Source organism: Gadus morhua, chromosome 7 (genome assembly GCF_902167405.1).
Source record: "Gadus morhua chromosome 7, gadMor3.0, whole genome shotgun sequence".
Classification (NCBI taxonomy): domain Eukaryota; kingdom Metazoa; phylum Chordata; class Actinopteri; order Gadiformes; family Gadidae; genus Gadus; species Gadus morhua.
The window spans coordinates 18,200,385-18,223,386 of NC_044054.1; the positions used below are offsets into that span (position 1 = coordinate 18,200,385).

General features: G+C 50.5%; 1 protein-coding gene across 7 annotated transcripts in view; it reads left to right on the forward strand.

Annotated features, from left to right (window-relative positions):
- Positions 1–23,002, forward strand: part of ncor1 (nuclear receptor corepressor 1) — a 53,911-nt gene that overhangs the window by 28,214 nt on the left and 2,695 nt on the right. For 4 of the 7 annotated variants that reach the window (XM_030361132.1, XM_030361135.1, XM_030361133.1 and 1 more), the window contains 28 exons: positions 1,996–2,132; positions 2,310–2,403; positions 3,839–4,346; positions 4,453–4,564; positions 5,374–5,542; positions 6,295–6,462; positions 7,802–7,965; positions 8,362–8,476; positions 9,982–10,067; positions 10,285–10,456; positions 10,780–10,905; positions 11,170–11,253; positions 11,513–11,760; positions 12,187–12,496; positions 12,839–13,054; positions 13,506–13,712; positions 14,191–14,340; positions 15,272–15,520; positions 15,817–15,958; positions 16,916–17,499; positions 18,044–18,160; positions 18,444–18,628; positions 19,035–19,240; positions 19,356–19,493; positions 19,874–20,016; positions 21,434–21,487; positions 21,856–22,041; positions 22,574–22,747. In XM_030361132.1, coding sequence (XP_030216992.1) covers positions 1,996–2,132; positions 2,310–2,403; positions 3,839–4,346; positions 4,453–4,564; positions 5,374–5,542; positions 6,295–6,462; positions 7,802–7,965; positions 8,362–8,476; positions 9,982–10,067; positions 10,285–10,456; positions 10,780–10,905; positions 11,170–11,253; positions 11,513–11,760; positions 12,187–12,496; positions 12,839–13,054; positions 13,506–13,712; positions 14,191–14,340; positions 15,272–15,520; positions 15,817–15,958; positions 16,916–17,499; positions 18,044–18,160; positions 18,444–18,628; positions 19,035–19,240; positions 19,356–19,493; positions 19,874–20,016; positions 21,434–21,487; positions 21,856–22,041; positions 22,574–22,747 — 5,244 coding nt within the window. The remainder of the gene's footprint in view (positions 1–1,995; positions 2,133–2,309; positions 2,404–3,838; positions 4,347–4,452; positions 4,565–5,373; positions 5,543–6,294; positions 6,463–7,801; positions 7,966–8,361; positions 8,477–9,981; positions 10,068–10,284; positions 10,457–10,779; positions 10,906–11,169; positions 11,254–11,512; positions 11,761–12,186; positions 12,497–12,838; positions 13,055–13,505; positions 13,713–14,190; positions 14,341–15,271; positions 15,521–15,816; positions 15,959–16,915; positions 17,500–18,043; positions 18,161–18,443; positions 18,629–19,034; positions 19,241–19,355; positions 19,494–19,873; positions 20,017–21,433; positions 21,488–21,855; positions 22,042–22,573; positions 22,748–23,002) is intronic. The other 3 variants (XM_030361134.1, XM_030361136.1, XM_030361137.1) reach the window with 3 other exon arrangements.

A 23,002-nucleotide genomic window follows, 5' to 3' on the forward strand; every position in this document is an offset into this window, starting at 1 on the left:
GGGAGGAGATTGATTTTTATGGTTTTGTTCCTGGCATGGCAGAACTGAATCCGGGAAATGTCTCCCCTCTGTGTGAATGAGAAACTGAAAAACATTTATCAAAGTCAGTGGGGTTGTGAGTTCAAAATGATTCTCTCTGACCACTGTTGTGAATGTTTGACACTATTCATAAGAGGTTCTGCCTTGGCAACTGTATGCAATGTGGGAGATAAATGAGGTATTACTGCACAGCAAGCTTTTGACAGATGAACTGAGCTTCACTCTGACATTTACAAACTTGTTTTAGTAATTTGGTGTTTGGGGTTTATTCTTCATTTTTGACAGGGGATCTTTGTTTTAGACAGATCAAGGATAAAGATCGATTTAATGAGATGTAGTTTGGGATGTGTGAGCCTTATCTGATTGTCCCGGGACAAGGGCCTTCTGAAAAGAGGATAATGTCTCTATTGTGCTATTTTTTATGTCAGCTATCGAACATAGAATCTATTGGTTTAGCTGTGTTATCAAGTCCATAACCGATAGGGTCATGTGATCTGTCAGGTCAGCCAATTATTTACTTTTATTAGATTAAGTCCACTCGCCCACGAGATTTGTTATTTACTACTATTTGGTTATGCAACTGTCAGTCAACAGTCCATGAAGTGCGTTATATTTGCTACCTGCGAGCCAAAATCCTGATGAAACTCAAATAAAATCATTCACAGAAGTGAGGGAACTTTCCCCATAGAGTAAACGCCTTATGAAATCACCAGTCCCACAGCCATTTCCAGGGAATCGTCTAGTCTGACTTCATTGAAAAAAAGAAACGGAAAAGAAAACCTTGAGTCTTTGGTGCCAACTTTTAACCTGGCGTCAGCAGTGCACAGCCGGGGGACTCAAACTCGATCTGACCTTGCCGTGGACAGCGTACCATAAAAGGCGGTTAATAGGTTGTCTACGGTTGTGTACTTCGCAAGAGTAGGCGGAGTGTGTTAAGAGTCTATCAATTCTATGAACTTTATCGGGGATGGGTGGAAGGACAAACAACAAGTTTGACTAGTAGACACAAACTCATTGGCAGTTCCTTTTCAGTGATAAACGCCCCAAAAATAATCAACATGGTGCCTTATCTATCCTGTTTGAATGGTGACTTTTGTTCTATTGAAGGGACTGGGAAACAGGACGGGAGTCACAATGCCCCATTGCTCTGGCTACTTTGGCAGGAGCACTAATTAGGCTTTGAGCTCACCTATGTCGCGGGTACTGGGTTAAATGCCAGCCATGTCCACTCTAATAAGCAATGCCAGGCAGGAAGGGGAAGGAAAGGGGTCAGCGGGGTTGCAGGAGTAGTGTGGGAGGTTGCCCTATTATCGGAGGTAGTCTGGCAGTCGTTCAGTGTTAAGTGACTCCTTGGCCCGCTTTCAATCTGAACTCATTGTAAGCTCGGATTCTTATGGTTTTCCTGTAGGCATCTTGAGAGGTCCCATCGTTCGGGCCAACGTTTCCTGTGGTAGAAAGTGTTTATGGAGCTCTGAATGGCGACTTGAAAATACCTCCATATTTTAATCTCTTAGCTAAATTGGGGTCCCTTTATTTGAATGCCTGCATTTTCACGATAAAGACCAAATATTGTAAAATGATTCAATGTTTGTATTTTTCGTATATTTGCGCTCACAAACATATTTGTGCTTACTTCTGTTATACGGCTCAATTACGTTGGGACGCATGCTGGCACTGGTGTTAAACCGACAAGTATTGACAGACGTATATCAAATGAAATTGCTCTATTCTAAACTGTAAATGATAGCGCTGGGATTGACAGCCAGCTTTTCGCCCTAGCCACCAAAACAAACTCTCACGTTTAATTTAAAAAGCTATGTTCCGTCTCCAACCTCCAACTGAGTGCAGATCTGACTGATCTGCTCCTCTTGGGACCCGACACAAAAGTGTATTGACCAACGTTTGCTGGCAGTCTGTGCCTAAGTCGCCCCGTCCTCTGGTTCTTCTCACCTCAAGGTTTGGTGGAGCATGGACGAAACTGGACGGCCATAGCCAAAATGGTGGGCACCAAAAGCGAAGCGCAGTGCAAGAACTTCTACTTCAACTACAAGCGGCGACACAACCTCGACAACCTACTCCAGCAGCATAAACAAGTATGTTACCACGGCAACCACCCCAAACACCAACCCCCCCCCCCCCCCCCCCCCCCCCTTCCATTGTTAGGTCAACCAGAGTGCCACCTGTGGCATTACCATAAACATGAGGGCAAAGGCATCATGGGTAATCTATGATGGGCTCGTGATAACGGCTGTGTTTCCCTCTGTCCTCAGGACACGCGGCGGGCGAGGGCGGACATGTCCCAAGGCGAAGGCCTGGCCACGGCGTCGGCCGACGATGACGAGGACAACCAGGACGACAGCGATGGTCAGAGGGGGGATGGGACGATTGCACATCTCACACACACTCTAGCGCACGCACATGCAAACATGCATACTTACAGTACATACATTAGGGCTGGTCGATTATTGAAAAAAAAAAACATAATTACGATTATTTTGGTCAATATTGAAATCACGAATCGAAATTCGATTAATCGCCCAGCCATAACAAACATGCACGCCTGCATGCACGCACATATGAGACGGGCACACGGATGTACACATACAGTAGAAAAATACATACATGCACGCATACGCGCACACATACATACAGTACATCAATGCATACACACACGCATACACGCACACATACATACAGTACATCAATGCATACATACACGCATACACGCACACATACATACAGTACATTAATGCATACATACACGCATACATGCACGCACACGGGCACACACACTCCCTGCATGCAGTGTTTGTACGACCCCAGTGACCCCTGTGTCCCGGTCTAGGGTCGAGTCTGCAGAAAGACCATGACGCCTCATGCATGGTCTCGAGCCAAAGGGCGGTTACATAAAATAAATAAGAACCGGAGCCTTTTTATATCTTCCTCCAGTTTTCATAAGGAAGTGAAAAAAAACGTTTGTGCTGTAAAGTGTGTGCAATGTGGGAAAATCATGTGCGGTGAAATCTAAAGTTATGAAGTCTTCCTAAGCGCCGGAGGGGCCCCTTGTTGCGTAACGGTCTTCTGGCTTTGAAGACTTTGAAGAAGGCTTGCTGGTTGGAATGCGGCCGTAGTCCGCCTCACTGGTACTGCAGTGCATACTCACTGTATGGAAAGAATCTAAGTGGTTATACACACGGTCAAACTTGGTTATCTGTTTGAGCGTCCCGGATCGCTTTTTTGTTGTGGTTTTGTTGTTTTGGACACCATTTTGTTCTCATCATCAGCATATATCTGCATTCGTTCTTATCTGGAATCTATATATTTGATTGTATATAATGCGTCGGTTCTGCTTGCTGAGACAATGTGTTAATACCTGTAGGCTATAGTGGTCGTAACTACAATTTGTAGTTTATTTTCATGGACTACAGTTTAATTTTTTGTTCTATCATGTATGTTAGCGGTATATTTGTCTATATAGATTAGCAGCTAATCTTCACGTCTACTCAGCGCAAGGTCCTGGGTCCAAACTCCAACATCCCCTATTGGGGATCAAATAAATATTTGGATAAAGATGTCGCTTAAATCACCATACTTAATTTAAACCCATTGAACATCCAGTTTAGGTACACCAATTAAATGGAGAGTTAATCAATGATTCAAATCAATCTTATCCCCTAAAACCGTGTCATGGTAGAACCAACATGGACGATATAATCAGGGTGCTTAACATCCTTCTTGCTGGATTCCTAACCCTTCACTCATGCACTCTTCCTCCGCCTCCCCCCCCCCCCCCCGTCAGCCGGGGACAACAGCTCGGACACCGAGAGCGCTCCCTCGCCCTCGCAGGCCGACCCCTCCAAGGCTGGCGACGGCAAGAGGGCCGACGGCGGGGCGGCCAACAGCCACCCCTCGGAGCAGGACCAGGCCCAGGGTGCGGCCCAGAGCCAGGGCGCGGCCCAGGCCGGGGGCGTGGCGGCGGGCCCGAGCTCCAAGACCCAGGAGACGCCCTACGGCGAGCTGAGGGTCAAGCAGGAGAAGAGCCCCGAGGGCGACGGGGGCACCCCGGAGGAGAGGGCCAGGGCGGCCCCGTACACCGGCGTGCTGCACCCCAAGACGGAGCCCCAGGACCTGGAGCTGAGGAGCGGCGGCGGCGGGGGGGAGGTCCAGGTGAAGGTGGAGCCCGAGGCCAAAGAGCGAGGGGATAAGGGCCAGCCGGACGAGCGGCAGAGGGAGCTCCACTCGGACAACGACTCCAGCGCCACCTGCAGCGCCGACGAGGATGTGGAGGCGGAGCCCGAGAGGCAGAAGTGGGTGCTTTGGCTTTTTGGGGGTCAGGGTAGGGGGGTGGGAGGGGCGCCTCATTTGATTTTCATGGTGGTAGTCTAGCGGTGTTCTGATGGCTCTCTTTTACAGGATGTACACCTTGGACAAGCCTTCGATGCTGGGGCCCCCGGGGTCCGTGCTGGTCTCCTCCAAGCTCAACATGCAGCAGCTGCATCACCGCGCCGCAAACATACCCCCCATGGTAGGTCACCATGGCAACCTACCGCACGGCTCCCGGCAGCTGCAGTGGAGCTATTTAGAGAAGCATGGGGGACAGGAAATGGATCCACAGTGATGCGTTCAGGGGATCGCCCCGTCGACATTTTGAACTTTTCTGTGTCAACAAACCATTTGGTATTTATTTATTTTGTATCAGGTTCACGCCACACATGAGCTGTAAGCTGCCCATTGTTATTCCTCAGCTATATGCGGTCCTGTTCTTCCACATTTCTGTGCCGTGTGATACACGCCTGGAACATATTTCTGAATGGTTTCCTTTCAATAGAAGGATCACTTATTACAGCGGCCCAGCATATTAGATCCTAACATATGTCCTGTTAATCAGGACTGGACTAGCATTATACAAACCAAAAGCATCAAGTCATGTCCTTTTGTGTGACTTTGAAACCTCGCTGGCCAATTCATTGTAGTCTGAGAGTATTCCGTTTCTCTGCCAGCATCTCTCCTGGTGAGGTTGTGTCAAGTCCAATTTATTAGCATAGTCCTTAATCGCAGCGACAATCTCAAAGCCCTCTTAAGGGTAGGAGCGAGGGCTTGGCTCCCGCTACACGCAAGTGTATGGGTAACTGACTTCTCCCTTCTCCCTCTCTCTCTCCCTCTCTCTCCTCTCTCTCTCTCTCTCCTCTCTCTCCCTCTCTCTCCTCTCTCTCTCTCTCTCCTCTCTCTCTCTCTCTCTCTCTCTTCTCTCTTCTCTCTTCTCTCTCTCCCCCCCCTCTCTCTCTCCTCTCTCTCTCTTCCCCCACCCCCTCTCTCTCTTTCCCCCCCGTGCAGGTGCAGGGTCCCTACGGGCCCGGGGCCGTGCCCGTCAGTGGCTTCACTATGTTCCAGCACCAGATCAAGGCGGTGCATGAGTCCGCCCACCAGGAGGACAAGCAGAGGCAGGACCAGGGGGAGCCCGACCGCCGGCCCCCCAGCCACCCCGCCTTCAGCACGCGAGATGGTACGGGGAAGGCACACACGCGCAGACACGCGCACACACAGACACACACATACACACACGCGCATGCCCCACACACGCCAGACACACGCAGACACACAGTCGCACAGACACACGCATACAGACGCACACAGACACACACACCCTGCTTTGCCCTCGTCTGGCTGTTCCTCTCCATCGGTCTCTTTGGTGTGAGGAAGGCCTCCTGTGGTCTGTGAATGACTATTTTCACCAACAATTGATTCTTTCCGTTTTTACATACACTCATTCGTTTGTCTGATTGGTCGTCGAACGAGGGGGAACTCTGAATGCTGCAAGTGCAGGGATAGAAACTTGGCTGACCCAGTTCGCGTTGTCGTTTTTTCAAATTGCATGCATAAGTGAGATTGGACGCTGAGTGCCACTTTGCAGACGGGTCATGTCCTTCCCAGGGGGTACTGAACGTGGCTTTAGTTATGGTTGTTAGGCCGGTGCACCCCAGTAGAAGGGGATATTCAAAGAACCTTGCTAGGAAAGGCCTATAGCGAACCCTCTGACTGATTCATCTGCATGGTTGCCAAATGGATGACAACCACGCCCTTTGGCACAGTAGCCCGGTGAACCGTGGAGTTCAAGGGCCCTGGGTGTATTAAGTCACACACTCCTTCCTCCAGGTACGGGGGGGTGTGCTCTTCGAGGTCCCTGGCGGTCTGTTGTTGAATCCCTCCTCTCCTAATAGTTCCCTCCCTTGTGTCCTGTGTGCCTGTGACCCGCAGGTAAGCCCTACCCCTTCATGCCTTTTGATATGAAGCTGGCTCTGGAGCAGGAGGCCCAGTCAGGCCGGCCTGGCTCCCCCTACAGGCTCTGCCCCAGGGAGCTGAGCAAGGCCTCTGCCCAGTCCGATCCCAGCGCCCCCAATGTCTCCCGCTACAGTGTGCCTCCAGGTAACCTGCACACCCCCCTTCCCTCTCTTCATCCAACTCCTGCTGCCTGCCCCCCCTTTTTTTCTCTCCCATCTCTCCCATCACCAGTGGGCCCTTTCCACCATTTTGTGAGCTACTGTTGGCTAGCCACTGGGCCTTTCTTCTCCCTCACGCTGTGGGCTGTTTCTGGCTGCCGCCTGACCCTCACTTCATTGGCTCGCTGAGCGATGGAAGTTTTAGATTAGAGTTTCATCTGAGTTTTATACAGCTTTTTGCCCCTTTATACGCTAGGTTGTCATTGAGATATAACGATGTTGATGTATAATTGTCATTACTATATCTCAATAGCAGCGTAGCATCTGTCATTGGCTGCACCATTTGCATGTCTTTGATCCGATGAGATTGATTTTTGAAGTGAAACGAACAGTCTTCAGGGCCGTTACGATAGCTCGTGGTTCAGTGTTGAGGGAAAGGCCTTTCTTTTTTATTTTGAGTCGTCACCGGTCATTCCCCGCCTTTCACTCCTCTCGCTTCAGCACATCTCAACCGGCCTACCAAGTTTCCAGTCGCTTTCGTCAACAATGAGCTGGCAGAATGAATATTAATGTCATCGCCCCTACCCCCCCGCCGTATGCCTCCCAGCTGCAGGGTCGCTCGTGTGTCGCTCGCGTCATAGAGTGGTTTGTTGTGTTTCCCCCGCTTGGGGTTGGCAGAGTGCTGACGTCCGCGACCACTGGAAGAACTCTTAATAACACGGAGGCCATTTGCATTTTTGATATTGTTAAGTGCTGGGGCATGACACACTGTTTTTGTCTGTCTGTCTGTCTGTCTGTCTGTCTGTCTGTCTGTCTGTCTGTCTGTCTGTCTCTCTGTGTGTGTGTGTGTGTGTGTGTGTGTGTGTGTGTGTGTGTGTGTGTGTGTGTGTGTGTGTGTGTGTGTGTGTGTGTGTGTGTGTGTGTGTGTGTGTGTGTGTGTGTGTTGTTAATCCATTTAGTTGGCCATCTCCCCACAGTCTGCTTGCGTCCCCAAGGGCAGAGCGCAGAGCCTCCATTTTATGACCTCAGATCCACTATGCCTGTAACAGCCCGTTATGGTGGAACTTAATATTTTATTGTTGCTATTTAAACCCTTACCAAGCTCTTTGTGGAACCATATACTGTCCGCTGGGTCAGTGTGTGTTTAATGGGGAAGGCGGCTATTTTTTGTTTTAATTAATGGTTGTGTGTGTGTGTGCACGCTGGAATCAAACTTGAATACAATCAATTGCATTCACTTTACGTAATCTATGGTAGCATTTTCATCTCTTTCATTGCTCTCTCTCTCTCTCTCTCTCTCTCTCTCTCTCCCTGTGTCGCTCTAGTCCTGCACCCGACGCCCAGCCAGACGGCCCAGGACATGCCGGAGGCCGTGCGGGTGTCGTTCAGGCACAGCCGGCCCCCAAACATTCCAGCTCCGCCGCCCCTCATTCCCACCTCCAAGCACACGGACAAGCCCTCCTTCATCCAGGGCGGCTCCATCTCCCAGGTAAGCTCCCCCCGGAGCAGCTGAATCAACCGCCCTTAGATCTGATTTGAACCGGCTTTTAAATGGATATGGGTGATCCTCTCTGTTGGACGCACACACACCACTACAACCGTATCAAACCGCCGGCATAATCCTCCAGCAAAGTCATTATTACTTTATAAACAAAGCAGAGTGTATTGTGTGTAAAGAGCCTTTTTTAAAACCGAGACAGAAACGGTTATAGGCCTACTAGGTTAACTGTATAGATTACAATCCGGGACATGTATACTAACTACGACATGAATCCCCGTCCGACCCTCAAAGCGAAACCGTTTCACTAAGAGCACCAGCTCTGTTCAGCCTCAGCTTGACCTGGCCCTGGTGCGCTGACCTGCTCTCTTATTCCCGCTCCTCCAGGGGACTCCCGGCACGTACCTCCCCTCACACGCCCTCTACGGGCTAGAGGGCACCAAGAGCTCCGTGGGCTCCATATCGCTGGGCCTGCCCCGACAGCAGGACCACAACAAGCCTGGTAGGACGCCGCTGCTTTCACCACGGGTCGGCTAGGGGATTGGCCTTTACAAAGCCATTTCAAAAGTAGACCCTCTGGAGACCAGCAGGTCGCTAGGTTGATCTATTATTCGTATTTCCGGGTAGAGGCTGCCATTTGATATGCATGTCTGTCTGGGTGAAGCAGGACTCTGTTTCCTTCATCTGGCTATGAGTTTCCCTCCTCATTCCAGGTTGACGCAGAAGCAAATTTCCATTGAATTACCACCATTTCAACAGGATGGATATTTGATCCTTTCCTCATATTTAACAGACAGCGTGATCCCTAATTAGATAAAGTTCAACAGTTAAGTACAGTGTGCCTAGTCTACAGCATTCTGTGCTGCCATTGCGGCATAAAGCCGCCAACATTTTATCGACATTCTTGCTGAATTTGGGTTCCTGTATTTTTCCACCCTGTATTTATGTTCTAGATGTGGATCTCAGGGTCGCGTTCCCCCAATAAATGCTTCATTTAAAAAAACCTACATACTGTAATGGGGCTCTTTGCCTTCCATGCATGATGATCAGGTTGGAGATTGGAGGTAGCATAATGTCCCTCGTAAACATTCTGTTCTGCAAACCGCCCATTTACCTCGAGATGTCATTTCCTATGCTGCTGTACAGAAAATGCCACACACTTTACCTCAAAGTTTTTCCGTGCAGCGACATATCTTGAGATTGGATTGAGTTTGTGTGCCTGTTTTGATTGTGGTGGTTGAGGAATTGGACCCCCCACCCCCCTTGTATTCTCTTGGGTCCAGGCTTCCCTCAATAAAAGCCTGGGGGCAACTCTAATTAGTGCTGTCCTGAGAACCCACTTCCTGGAGTTGTTTTGGTAGTTGCGGCGGTTTTGTTGTCGCTCTCCTGTTCCGACGAATGGCTCCATTCACACCGGATAAACAACACTGACAAGCCTGCGCGGCGGTGCTATTCACTCCATGCGTTCACCCCGACCCCTCTCTGACTCTGACTTGTGTCTTCCGCGTTGAGCTTCTCCCATTCACACTACTACTGGTTAACTGTACAAAAACCCTGCCAAGGCTAAACCTGCAATGCGTCAAAATACGTTGTTTCTTAGTTTCTTAAGCACTAACCATTGAGTCTACCACTGTGAGCCTCTATACTCGGACAGACTATGATGCTCTCTGCTGATACAGAAGGGGTTTAATGTACTACAGAGTCAAGTTCAAAAACCTTTACTCCCTTTGCTGTGTGGACCGGATGCATCTCCACAAAAGACCTTTCCGTAGTCTCTCTCTCCCTCTCTCAGGGGATCTTAACAACAACAAACCGAATCGACAGACGCCACAGACGAGGCTAAAAGGTTGTGAGCCTGGTTGAACCTCCAGCTGCAAGTCTGCCATTGATGTTGCTAGACGATGGAGTTTCAAATGGTTCCTCTTTGCTAGCCGCTCTCTCGACACAGGATCGTGTTCCCTTGGTATTTGTGTTCATCTCAACTCTTCCCCCATCTCCTCCTCCCAGGCTCCATGCAATCCGTCCAGGATGGGAGAGGCAACCCAGGCAAGATGGGCGAGGGCCTGGCCTATGGGCGCGGATCGATTACCCAGGTAGGACTAATCCATCAGATCATTTGCAATCCTATGTAAAATATAGATTCAATATCATCATAGCCTATGATCAGATCTCTTTTATTATTTTATTAATCATACCAAGATATATAAGGGCGGCAACACATGATTTATTTCATAGTCTGGGATTAATCATTTAGTTTAAACAAGTTCACCACTTCACAGTTCTTACACTTCCTGTCTGCGTGCTGTCCAGGGTACTCCTGCCATGCCCCAGTCCAGCATCGCTGCTGACCTGCTGAAGGGCACCATCACCAAGCTGGCCACCGAGGACATGAGCAGCCCGGACAAGAGCGGCCGGGGGGAGCAGATGCCCAAAGGTCACGTCATCTACGAGGGCAAGAGCGGCCACATCGTCTCCTACGACGGTAAGACCTCCTGTGGCTATCGCCAATGCTACCCTTTTCATTCAGCCATTTCGCTTTGCTAGGGCAAAGCAACGTTTCAACTATTTGCGTCACACTTTAAACTAGTTAAGTCTTTCTTTTGAGGCCAGCCAATGTTGTTTGCTAGTTAGCGGTAACTTGGTTGATCATCCAGAGCCGTATACTACTAAGAGTCGGTTGAATGCTGCAGTCGTTTACGGCGACGTCAGTCGTTTTAAATAGCAGGGGTGCAGTTCTTATCCTTCCTTTATGGGAGACCCTGCTCCTCATAGCTGAACCTAACCTCTTCCCGGGCCTCCCCACAGCCATCAAGAACCCCAGGGAAGCCACCCGCAGCCCCAGGGCCGGCCACGACCTGAAGCGCTCCTGTGACATGATGGAGGGCCCCACGGGTAGAGGTCTCCCCGGCCGCGACGGAGCTCCGTTTGAAGGTAGTCTGATTGTATTGAAATATCTATCGGATTACATTTATTCAATCATTAAATCAATATTCTATGATGTTGAGATGGGGTGGTTTTTTTATTTCGGTTTTTGTTTATAATTGCATTTACGTAATTGCTGATTCAATGTATACACACGGAGAGGCGTTGTTCTAACTTTTATTGTTATTTTATTATAAAGAAATGCATCCACACCGAGATGTTTCTTCATGTTATCCATGAGACTATCTGAAAGTACGTTGTTGTTTTGTTCAGGATTGATGGGGCGAGCGTTGCCTAGAGAGGGTCTCCTCGGAGATTCTAAAGAGAGGCCTTTCATCACTGGATCCATTATGCAAGGTAGACTCTCCTCTTGAAGCCTTAGTAGCTCATAAATAGATTCAATGGACACATTATTTTAATTGACAGGGGATATTTTATTAACCACCTATAATTATTTCCCAGTGGTTGCGCCATCCATTTGATGGAACAACTTATTTGATCATTTGACTTTCCTTTCGGCTTGACTTGGAGCCGTACGACGTCATCACACAAATTGACAAAGACACCACACATTGCTGCGGCTCATCCAAATGTGTTTTGTCTCTCTCCCTTCCAGGGACCCCCAGGACGTCGGCCGAGGCCTACGACGACAGCCCCAAATACAAGCAGATCAAGAGGGAGAGCCCGCCCATCCGCTCCTTCGACGGGGGCATCGGCAAGGGCAAGCCGTACGAAGCGGTCAACACCATTCAGGAGCTGGGCCGCTCCATCCACGAGATCCCCCGCCAAGACCAGTCCGGCGGGGACAGCCGGAAGACCCCCGACATGGCGGACCGAAGGGTTTTGGAGGGACCCATGTCCCAGGTATGATGACCACGGCTCCATCGACTCTGTCTCACTGTGAACTTCAATTTTTGTGCATCTGCTTCCACACAAATCGTGTTCACCCGATCAACATCTGCATTATCAATGTCCCGGTGAACGTAATGACATTGCTCAACTACACACTAGATTAACATTAGTTTGCTTGTTGGCTGTGAATCGTTCGGGCAGGCAGTTTGAATATAAAGTGGATACAAATAGATATAAAATGTAATTGACTATCGATAGCTTACATCAGCAATTTCCTGCAACTCCATATGCGAATCCGGGGACCCAAAGTGGGTCCCGAACCATAGGTTGTCAACCACTGCTCTATACTATCCTTACCCGTCCACTACATTATCCGGTACATCCCCATTTTATTTGACATATCCTTTGTTGATCCAGTGGATTTTCCCCTTTGCACAGATCCATTCTGTGAACCAGCCCGCCATCAAGCACAACGTCAAGTCCCTGATCACCAGTCCAGGCAAGATGCCCCACGGTCTGCCCCAGCTGGAGGCCATGGAACGGGCCAAGTACGAGGAGAGCAAGGGCGGGCCGGACCGCGTGCGCCAGTCCGTGGTCAACTCCACCGGCGTGCTGCGCTCCACCCACCAGGAGGCCAACAGGACCCAGCTCAGCCCCGGCATGTACGAGGACGCCAACGCCCGCAGGACCCCCGTCAACTACAGCACCAACTCCCGGTCGTCGCCCATGCTCGGACGCGCCCCAGACGGTAGGGTCGTTATCCCGGTGTACCCAGTGTGCAACGCTCACTGGTGACCGCTGGAACATGGAGGTTCAGACCTAGAACCGTTCCGGCAGTTGCCAAGCAACCCCAGATACCAGACTATGAAAATCGTTCTGCTTATTTTTTGAGACCCAAGAGTGCTACAATTATTAAGTGATTTTATATCTCACGTCCCTGCATTTTAACCAGGCTTAAAATACAGGGATGTGTGAGAGGACGATGCACGATGCTTGGGATTTGTTTATTTTTCGAAACCCTGGTGCTGCTTGTAGCAAACACGCATGACATCCAAACCTGAGTCTTCCCTTCTCTCCTCTCTTAACAAAGGAGGCATCAGCTCCGGGAAGGCCGTGTCCCACGAGAGGAAGAGTGTCATGACCCCCACGCCGAGGGACAACGTGCCGGCCAAGTCCCCCGTGTCCGAGCCGGTGGCCTCCCACAGCCCCTTCGACCCCCACCTCCGCCCCATGGTCCCCGGGGAGGTGTACCACCTGCCCCCGCACCTGGACCCCGCCATGGCCTTCCAGCGAGTCCTGGACCCTGGTACAGCCGCTGCTGCTCCTCTAGAGCGTCCCTCTCGTAGCCCTAGTCACTCTCTGGTGACCCACCTTAACGGGGCTACGTTGAGCTGTAGTTTGCATGTACACCCAGGAGGGATTCTGTCTAACAGACAATTATTTATGTGCTCCGTTGACCGGACTGTAGACATCTCATGGAGACACGGGGCCAATTTAGATTTTATTGGCTATACCGTACGATTTATTAAATAATCGGGATATTCTTATTATTAATATAGTATTAATTGAGGTGGCAGTCGGCTGGATACATACATAAATGTTTACATGCCCCCCTACCATTTAAAACAAATTTGTTCTTTATTTTCACATTAGTCAATATTAGGTTGGCCGGTGGCAGATAACTTTGGATGAACATCCTGCACCGGTTACTCATATGAACCCCCCCCCCCCCCCCCCCTCTCCTCGTCCCACGGCAGGCGCGTACATCTTCCCCCGGCAGCCGACGCCGGCGGGCTACCCCAACACCTACCAGCTGTACACCATGGAGACCACGCGCCAGACCATCCTCAACGACTACATCACCTCCCAGCAGATGCAGGTCATCCCGCGGCCGGACCTGGCCCGGGGCCTGTCGCCGCGGGAACAGCAGTCCATCGCCATCCAGTATCCGGCCGGTGCTCGAGGTACGCAACCGCGCCGGGGGACGCGCTGTAGGGCGCAGGCCTGCTTCCCTACAGCGTGTGTGTGTGTGTGTGTGTGTGTGTGTGTGTGTGTGTGTGTGTGTGTGTGTGTGCGTGTGCCTTTTACTGGCTATCCTTTTCCAGACGCCCAGAAGCAAATGACCTCGACAAAATTAGCAGGTTTTTTTTTTTTGTAATCACTGAGGAGGGCTACCACTGATTGGGCCACACTCCTCAATGATCGGGTTATGGGTCGTACAAATTGGTACCGCGGGGCCTCAGCTCCATGCAGCTGCCCCCCCCACACCGGTCCCCAGTCTCTCTAATCACGCCCCTGGGGCCTCATACACTGATCTGTAAATCTATAACTGACGTGGCGGGCGATGGGTCCCAGCTGATGGCGGGGCCCATGGTGTCCGGTAGATTTGATGGAATTGGTTCTTGTTGTTCACCGCTGGCCCTTTGCTTCTGTCTGTAAAAGGGATAATTGATCTAGCCCAGATGCCTCCAACTATCCTGTTACCTCACCCTGGGGCAACAGGTTCCCCCACTATGGAGCGAATCGCCTACCTCCCCGGAGCTCAGCCCCCTTTCCCTCCTAGGCCCTTCAACCAAGCCTCCATATCGCCAGGTGAGGACCACACCCCCTGACTGTCCCCCCTCTCTTAACCCCCCCCCCCCCCCCCCCCCCCCCCCCCCTCTTACTCCTCTCCGTCCCCTTTTACTTTGCCTTTCCAGTTGACCTCTCCACAAGGTCCAAGTGATGGTGGTCTTGGTGTTGGCGACTCGCATACAACCACTTTAAGGGCACTTGACCACCCCCTGGTGGTCGTTCTTTTGTGGTACAGTCCTGTCCATCTGCAGACGGACCAGTCCAACCCATCTCCACTTAAGGGGGGATTGGCAAGTTGCTTGAGCACAGCAAAGAAGTCACACTTGAAGTACTTCAGACTTAAACTAGATGAATATTGCTAGGCTGCCTGTTTCAAAGCATGGTTTCATGATACAAAGATTATAGTTGGAGCCAATTATTAAGTGTATTATTGGTATCAGGCCAATAGCCAGAATGGCCAATTTCCCTAATGTATATGTTAAATACAAGCAGAATATTTTGTAAGAATAAATTATATTTTATAATAATGTATTATGATAGAACTTTGTCGACTCCCAATGGTAATATATCTTGATATTTGAGCCTTCACCAAGCTTTACTTGTGTATATATTCATATAGAAACGTATGCTTCAGTAACTGGCAGCCTGGTTCAGTCCTTGCAGAAGTGGCCGATAACCGTAATGGTCCAACCTGAGTTTATTGCCCCAGTAAAACCGCCATGGCATCCAGTCCCACCTCACCTCCAAGAAGGTTTCCTGGCACGGCATTCCGAGCCCCGCCCTGGTTCCCTCCTTCCACCGCCTGTGGACCCAAACTTTATGCAGTGTGTGTGTGTGTGTGTGTGTGTGTGTGTGTGTGTGTGTGTGTGTGTGTGTGTGTGTGTGTGTGTGTGTGTGTGTGTGTGTGTGTGTGTGTGTGTGTGTGTGTGTGTTGTCCTTGGGTTTTCAGGCCACCTAGCCGCAGCAGCCAACGCCGCCGGCATGGAGCGAGAGAGGGAAAGGGAGCGGGAGAGAGACCGGGAACACCGAGACCGAGAGCAGCGGGACAGAGAGCAGCGGGACCGGGAACACCGGGACCGCGAGCACCGGGACCGGGAACACCGGGACCGCGAGCAGCGGGAGCGCGAGCACCGGGAGCGAGAGATGAGGGAGCGCGAGCATCTGGCCGCCGCGGGCGCCAGCGCGTACATCCGCAGTGGTGAGCAGAGTCACGGCTCTTTATAGTCCTTCTTCATTGATTGTATTTTTACCTTCACCTTTATGTCCGAAAGGTGAACGTAATAAACGTTTACACTTTGTGGGCAATAAAGTATATCTATATTGTCCATCTATCTAGCCTACTTGTCAAGTATGTTTAGATTAATAGACGGACCGTCTAATGCCCTAGGAATGAAGCTAGGACATCAACGGATGCGGGGTAGATCAATATCGTCCAATAGTCTGTCCCTTGTGATTAATCCAAGCGTGTGTGTGTTTGTGTGTGTGTCCCTCCAGGTTCAGAGCAGCCGGGCCGGCCGGTCAGCCGTGGTTACCTGCGCTCCCCGTCCCCCTCTGTGCGGACCCCTGAAGGCGTGGTCCAGCAGAGGCCCAGCATCTTCCAGGGGACTAACAGCAAGAGCGTCATCACTTCTCTAATGTAGGCACACCTTCAGTAGCTGCTCTCTGAGTAGCTCACAAGCACACACAGGAAGACCTCTGGCCCCTTCCAGGCTTTCATTGTGGCTTTATTGTGAATCTCGCTTCCTCTTATTTTTCTTTCTTTACCTTTGTCTCTCTTTGTCTTTATACGCTCGGTCTTTCTGTCTTTCTCTGTTTCTCTCTTTATCATTTATTTCTCTCGCTCTCTCTCTTACTCTCCTTTAATCTTTCGCATATTCTGTCTCTCGTTGGGCTCTTTCTCTCTCTAATCTCTCTTGGTCTTGGTCTCTCTCTCTAATCTCTCTTTGTCTCGGTGTCGTTCTCTCTCCCCTCTCTGGGTTTCTCTAATCTCTCTGGGTCTCGCTCTCTCTCTCTAATCTCTCTGGGTCTCGCTCTCTCTCTGGGTCTCTCTCTCTCTAATCTCTCTTGGTCTCTCTCTCTCTAATCTCTCTGGGTCTCTCTCTAATCTCTCTGGGTCTTGCTCTCTCTCTCTAATCTCTCTGGGCCCTCTCTCTAATCTCTCTGGGTTTCGCTCTCTCTCTCTCTCTCTCTCTAATCTCACTGGGTCTCTCTCTCTAATCTCACTGGGTCTCTCTCTCTAATCTCTCTGGGTCTCGCTCTCTCTCTCTAATCTCTCTGGGTCTCGCTCTCTCTCTCTAATCTCTCTGGGTCTCTCTCTCTCTAATCTCTCTGGGCCCTCTCTCTCTCTAATCTCTCTGGGTCTCTCTCTCTACTCTCTCTGGGTCTCTCTCTCTCTAATCTCTCTGGGTCTTGCTCTCTCTCTCTTATCTCTCTGGGCCCTCTCTCTCTCTCTAATCTCTCTGGGTCTTGCTCTCTCTCTCTAATCTCTCTGGGCCCTCTCTCTAATCTCTCTGGGTCTCCCTCTCTCTCTCTAATCTCACTGGGTCTCTCTCTCTCTAATCTCTCTGGGTCTCGGTGTCGTTCGCCCTCACAGACCCCAGTCCTCTGCCTCGGCGGTGGCGGCGGCGGCGGCGCAGGCGGGCTCCCGCTACAGCACGGCAGCGGACGCCCTGGCCGCCCTGGTGGACGCGGCCGCCTCGGCCCCCCAGATGGACGTGGCCAAGGCCAAGGAGAGCGGCAAGCAGCAGCAGGACCACCGCGACGACGACATGGCCGCCCGGAGGGCTGCCACTCTCGCCGAGCACCAACAGCTCCAGCAGCACCAGCAGCACCAACAACAACAACAGCAGCAACAACAACAACAACAACAGCAGCAGCACCTCCACCAACAACAACAACAAGCCCTGCACCACCAGCAGCAGCTGCAGCAGCAGCACCACCACCAACAGCAGCTGCAGCAGCAGCACCAGCAGCAGGAGGCGGAGCGGCACGCCATGCAGGCCCAGTACGGCTCCAAGGACAAGGGCACCAAGGCCCGCATCGAGGAGGAGCTGCGCACCCACGGCAAGACCACCATCTCGGCCGCCAACTTCATCGACGTCATCATCACGCGGCAGATCGCCTCGGACAAGGACTCCCGCGAGAGGGGCTCCCAAAGCTCGGACTCCTCCAGCAGCCGTAAGTCTCTCTCTCTCTCTCTCTCTCTCTCTCTCTCTCTCTCTCTCTCTCTCTCTCTCTCTCTCTCTCTCTCTCTCTCTCTCTCTCTCTCTCTCTCTCTCTCTCTCTCTCTCTCTCTCTCTCTCTCTCTCTCTCTCTCTCTCTCTCTCTCTCTCTCTCTCTCTCTCTCTCTCTCTCTCTCTCTCTCTCTCTCTCTCTCTCTCTCTCTCTCTCTCTCTCTCTCTCTCTCTCGGGGGGGGCGGGGGTGGAAGGAAGGAAGCTTGGAGACAGTGGAGCCATTTGCAATCACATGACGACCCCCCCTGAAGTAACACTGGAAAATGTGAAATATTTTCGACAAAGCAACAGCACGTAATCCTATCTCAGAGATGATCCCTTTCTTTGTTTGTACTGAGTATAAAGTTCCCCAATGCAGCAACCAAAAATGTGGATTGTCTAAGCCAAACTGATGACAATAGAGATCAACAGTGTTGCGTAGCTCGGTACAGTACTATCGGTTTCCATGCATCACAGGCTAACCTTTTTATCTCTAATTATTATGCAGTGGCATCCAACCGCTATGACAACCCCAGCGGAGGCACCATCGAGGTCATCAGCCCCGCCAGCTCCCCGGTGCAGCCGCAGCAAGACAAGCCCGAGGAGAGGCAGCCGCAGCCACCCGGTGAGGACCGACGAATGCGTCAAATATCGAACCGTGTTGTCAATTTGATCAGAAAACGGATTCAGCTCTTAAGTCGTATCAAAACTTAGCCTTAAGCAGAGATGGGCTTCACTCTAAATCCGTCAACAAACTAAGCCGTCAAGAGAACAGCAAGTCACCCTTCTTCCATGTTAGCCCCGTCACCAGGCCCAAGTGCCAGAGGCGTTTCCTGTCTCCTTAACTACTCCCGTCTCCTTAACCCCTTCTCTCTCCGCCCCCTCCCGCCCTCCGCCTCGCCCTCCAGCCCACCAGCGCTCCATGGCTGGGCTAGCCCCCGCGGCGGGCATGCGGCCCTTCGACATGAGCCGCTACCGACAGCAGGGGGAGCCCCCCCACGCGGCACCCCAGCAGCCACCCTCCTCCCAGGGCGACAGCTACGCTCAGGTCCCAAAGACCCACCGCGTCATGACCCTGGCGGACCACATCTCGGTAAGACGCGCCCGGGATTGGGGTTGTGCCGGTGCAGTGGTCTAGTACCACCGGGGTTTCCCGCTGTGTTCACCTTCACCCATTGACAAATATGCTAGAAAAGTAGTGTAGTAAAATAAAGCAATGCGTTGTCATTGGCTTGTCCACAATTGAGATCACTATCCATCTATCTCTGTATATTCTTGACGGATGCAAAGTTGCTAATGATCAAGTTACAAATTAACAGACAAGGCATGCATACAGTTTGATAGATAGGTCGATTTGTGTGTGTATATATATATATTTATGTAGACATAAAAAGATAATATGAAGTTGTTTTGTAGCCATCCAGTTTGAAAAGCACTCTTTTATTGCATCTATTGCTCTTAATTTAATTTCCATATTTGTTCACATATTGTTCCCACAGCACATCATCACCCAGGACTTTGCCCGGAACCAGGACCCTCCGGCCTCCTCTGCCTCCAGCACATTCCAGAGCTCGGCGCCCCTGGTGTCCACCTCCAGCCGGGTCAAAGCCCCCAGCCGCTACAGTCCAGAGAACCAGGCCCCCCACCACCAGAGGCCCTCCAACAGGGTGTCCCCGGAAAACGCTCCCGACAAGGCCAGAGCCAGGTACCCCCCCCCTCGGCCACCCTGTTGGAGCGAACACCGGAACCCCTCGTTGTCTTTGTGTCCCGGCTGGTGCATTGATCCAACTCGCTGTGTTTTGCTCTGCTCTCCCTGCCAGACCCGGGAAGTCTCCGGAGCGAGGCCGGCAGATGGAGAACTATGAGCCCATCTCCCCGCCTCAGAGCTATCAGGACAAGCAGGAGGCGGCTGGCCCTCCGGCCCCCCAGAGGAGGCAGAACGACAACCCGGAGATCAGGTAGGGAGGATTCAGGGGACCAAGAGCGGGCTCGTAGTGAAAGAGACTAGGATGAAACCCTAGCGATGAAATGAATCAATTGATCCGCGGTCTGCTGTTGGTAAGAAATCTTAACAGTATAAAGGATAGATCCCACGAGGACAAATCCCATGAAAATATATTTATAAATAACAACTCAAACTTTTAGGTTTAACTACAAATGTGAATTTAAACTCTTAAATTGTTATAGGCTGCACCACTCACTCACTCACTCACTCACTCACTCACTCACTCACTCACTCACTCACTCACTCACTCACTCACTCACTCACTCACTAATCATCGACTCCCATGTACACCCATTCATCATTGACACCTCGGTGCCTTCCCTCTGGTTCCAGGAGTGACTCCCGCTCTCCGGGGAACATGTCCTACTTGCCCTCCTTCTTCACCAAGCTGGAGAACACCTCTCCCATGGTGAAGTCCAAGAAGCAAGAGATCTTCCGTAAATTGAACTCCTCTGGTGTCGGGGATTCTGATGTTGGTAAGTGTGCCTTCTTTTTGTTTCGCATTACATCATGCACGCACACCAGGGATGGAAATGAACACCCGCCACACGCCATTTGCGGTTGGATTTGTATGGTTTGAATTGTGTCACTTCACCCGCCACTGTGTCGGGTAATACTTTCCAGTCAGGTCCGATCAAATTTGCATATTCAATACATTCGTATTGAATTGCACAGTTCCACAACCATTACTGTGAACATCCGGCCCCCTTCTTCTTCTACACCTCTCCTGCTGAACTGCGACTGTCAACATCCGGGATAATATACCGGTAACTAACAGCTCTCAAGTCTCACGCATTCGGCGTGGGACACACGCAATTCGGAAGAAGACGATGGGTGTGTCGCATCGAAAAGATCTGTGTGGGGGTGGGGGAATCTAGAGCGGTATGGAAGAGCGCAATAATTTGCAGTGTCAGAATTCTGAGAATTTAGTCAGCATTTCGGATTTCTCAGAATTCTCTTCCAATTAAAGCACTACTACTAGCGAACAACTTTCAGCTTGACTGGAGAGAACTTCCTTAAATGAACCTTTAATGCTAGATTTGCATGAACGCTATTGTGTGAATTAGTTTGGTTCTCTTTCATGGAAGCCGGAAGTGGGAGATTCCTGGGGCTTGCCCCATGAATTCAACCCATGCACAGTGCACACGATCACACGCCACACATCGTATTTCTCAAGCAGAGAAATTACCAGGATAGCGCCCACCAATTTGGGCCGCTATTTAACAGTGTTACAGGTAGGAATCAAATGTGTTTCCCGTACGTAGGGTAGGCCTAACCATGTGTCCTCTTTTGCCCGGACATGCCCCCTTTTTGAGACACTTTTAAAAAATGTTTTGCGGAATTGCAAATTTGTATGCAGTCGCATGTAAATATAAAAAAACAAATTGACTTATGATGGTGTAGCCATGCATGTTGTTTTATTGTTAATATTTCAATTTGTTTTTTATTTAAAATACTTTGTATAGATGAATTATCCCCAAACTTGTCATCGTAACACCTTTGAAATAAACATGACTTAACATGGCAGATACCCGTGTATTGTTTATCGGTAAGAGTAACGTTTTCAACTCGGTTCCTTGGTAGAAATTTCTTACAGTAAAAATCACTTCTGATGGAATAAAAGATGGCATGAAAAACACTTTTCTTATCTATTGTTACTATTATATTGTTCAAAATGTCCGCATTTATTAAAAAAATATATAGCGTATAAAAAGTGGCTGGTAAAAAAGATGAGTGGCTGGTAGATTTTTAAATCTACCTGCCACAGTGGCTGGTGGGCAAAAAAGTTAATTTCCATCACTGACACATACACATACCTTTACGCATTTACTCATACAAAATCGTGATTTATTGATCCGTCTTTATCAATCCTTCCTACAATTTGTCTTACAGGAAACGCACAGCCAGGCACCGAGATCTTCAACCTGCCTGCGGTTACCAGCTCAGGTAAATAACGGGGATCTGTAGGCGTGTCATCGGCTAGTAATGGTGAACACAAAGTCGACCAGCACTTGTGAACAGTGAGAAAGTGTCTGTACATTTTTCAAATCAACACCACCTAGACTGTCCACTGTAGAAATACAGTTGTTAGAATCAGCATCGTCCATTCGCGCAAATCGCTTCGTCTTTGGTAGAGTAAACCTTTTTCTGGTTTCCGGGTCCCGAGCTCTGTGCCGTCTCCCCCTCCCGTAGTTCTGATTAACCTAGTAGGACGGCTAGAGATTAGGAACACCTGAACCACTAGAGGAGCTGGCTTGCCTCATGCTCTCTCTCTCTCTCTCTCTGTGGCTACCCTGGTGCCTGGTACCCTGCAGGCAGCATCAATGCCCGGAACCACTCGTTCAGCGACCCGGCTAACAACCTGGGTCTGGAGGACATCATCCGCAAGGCCCTGATGGGCAACCTGGAGGACCGGCCGGACCAGGACCACCAGGGGGGGCCCGGCTCACAGCCGGCCAACAGCGAGGGCCGCCAGGATGCTAATCGCTCACCTAGCATAGGTGAGGGGGGCAACGCCTATCTCTCTCTGACGCAAACTCACACAGGCTCCCGGAGCACACACCAGCCAAAGCTGGATAGATTCACACATTTGGCAGTAAAATAATCCTGGATCCTATATTAATAATATTAATCGCATGGCTGGGAGATGCTCCCATATTGGCAGGTCAAAAGATACAATCTGACACACAACTTCCATCATGAATCTCCTTAGAGGGGCCAAATGATAGTTTGTAGTAGTCAGGTTGCTAACTGTAGCTGCCTTCAGAGACGGTCACATAATTTAAGTTCATTAGAATAGTTTAAGATTGATAAGAGTAAGAGTGTTTTGGATAATTTAAATATATCATTATATATTTACTGTTCTCAGCATTTTCTTTTAATTTGAAATATGGGTACAAGCCGACCTGCTTAAGGATTGTTTAGCGGAACTATTGTTTGGGGGGTTGTGGACGTTTATTGGCGACGCACCAGCTTTGGAGCCAGCTGCGCTCTGCTCTGCTGAACGCTGCTCTCCGTGCCCCGACCACACAGGTAAGCAGAAACCGCAGAGCAAGGCGGCGAGCCGGAAGTCCAAGTCGCCCAACCTAGGCCAGGGCTACGCCGGGGCGGAGCGGCCATCCTCCGTGTCCTCCGTCCACTCCGAGGGCGACTACACCCGCCAGGCCGCCGCCGGCTGGCCCTGGGAGGACCGGCCCTCGTCCACAGGTAGGAGACGCCTATCATGCTTTTTCGATTTTTATGACCTATAAACGTTGTAATAATGATTTATAGTCATGTTTAACCATACGAAAGTGTCAAATAAGGACGTACATGCATTTAGACGTATTCCCTGCTGGCCGTCTGGGGTGGCTGTGCAGAGCGCTAAACACTAGGGACGCCGGTCGCCATTCACCGGGCTCATTTGCTGCATGTCCTCCACTCTCTCTCCCATACCGGCCTCTCTATCTCACTCTCACTCTA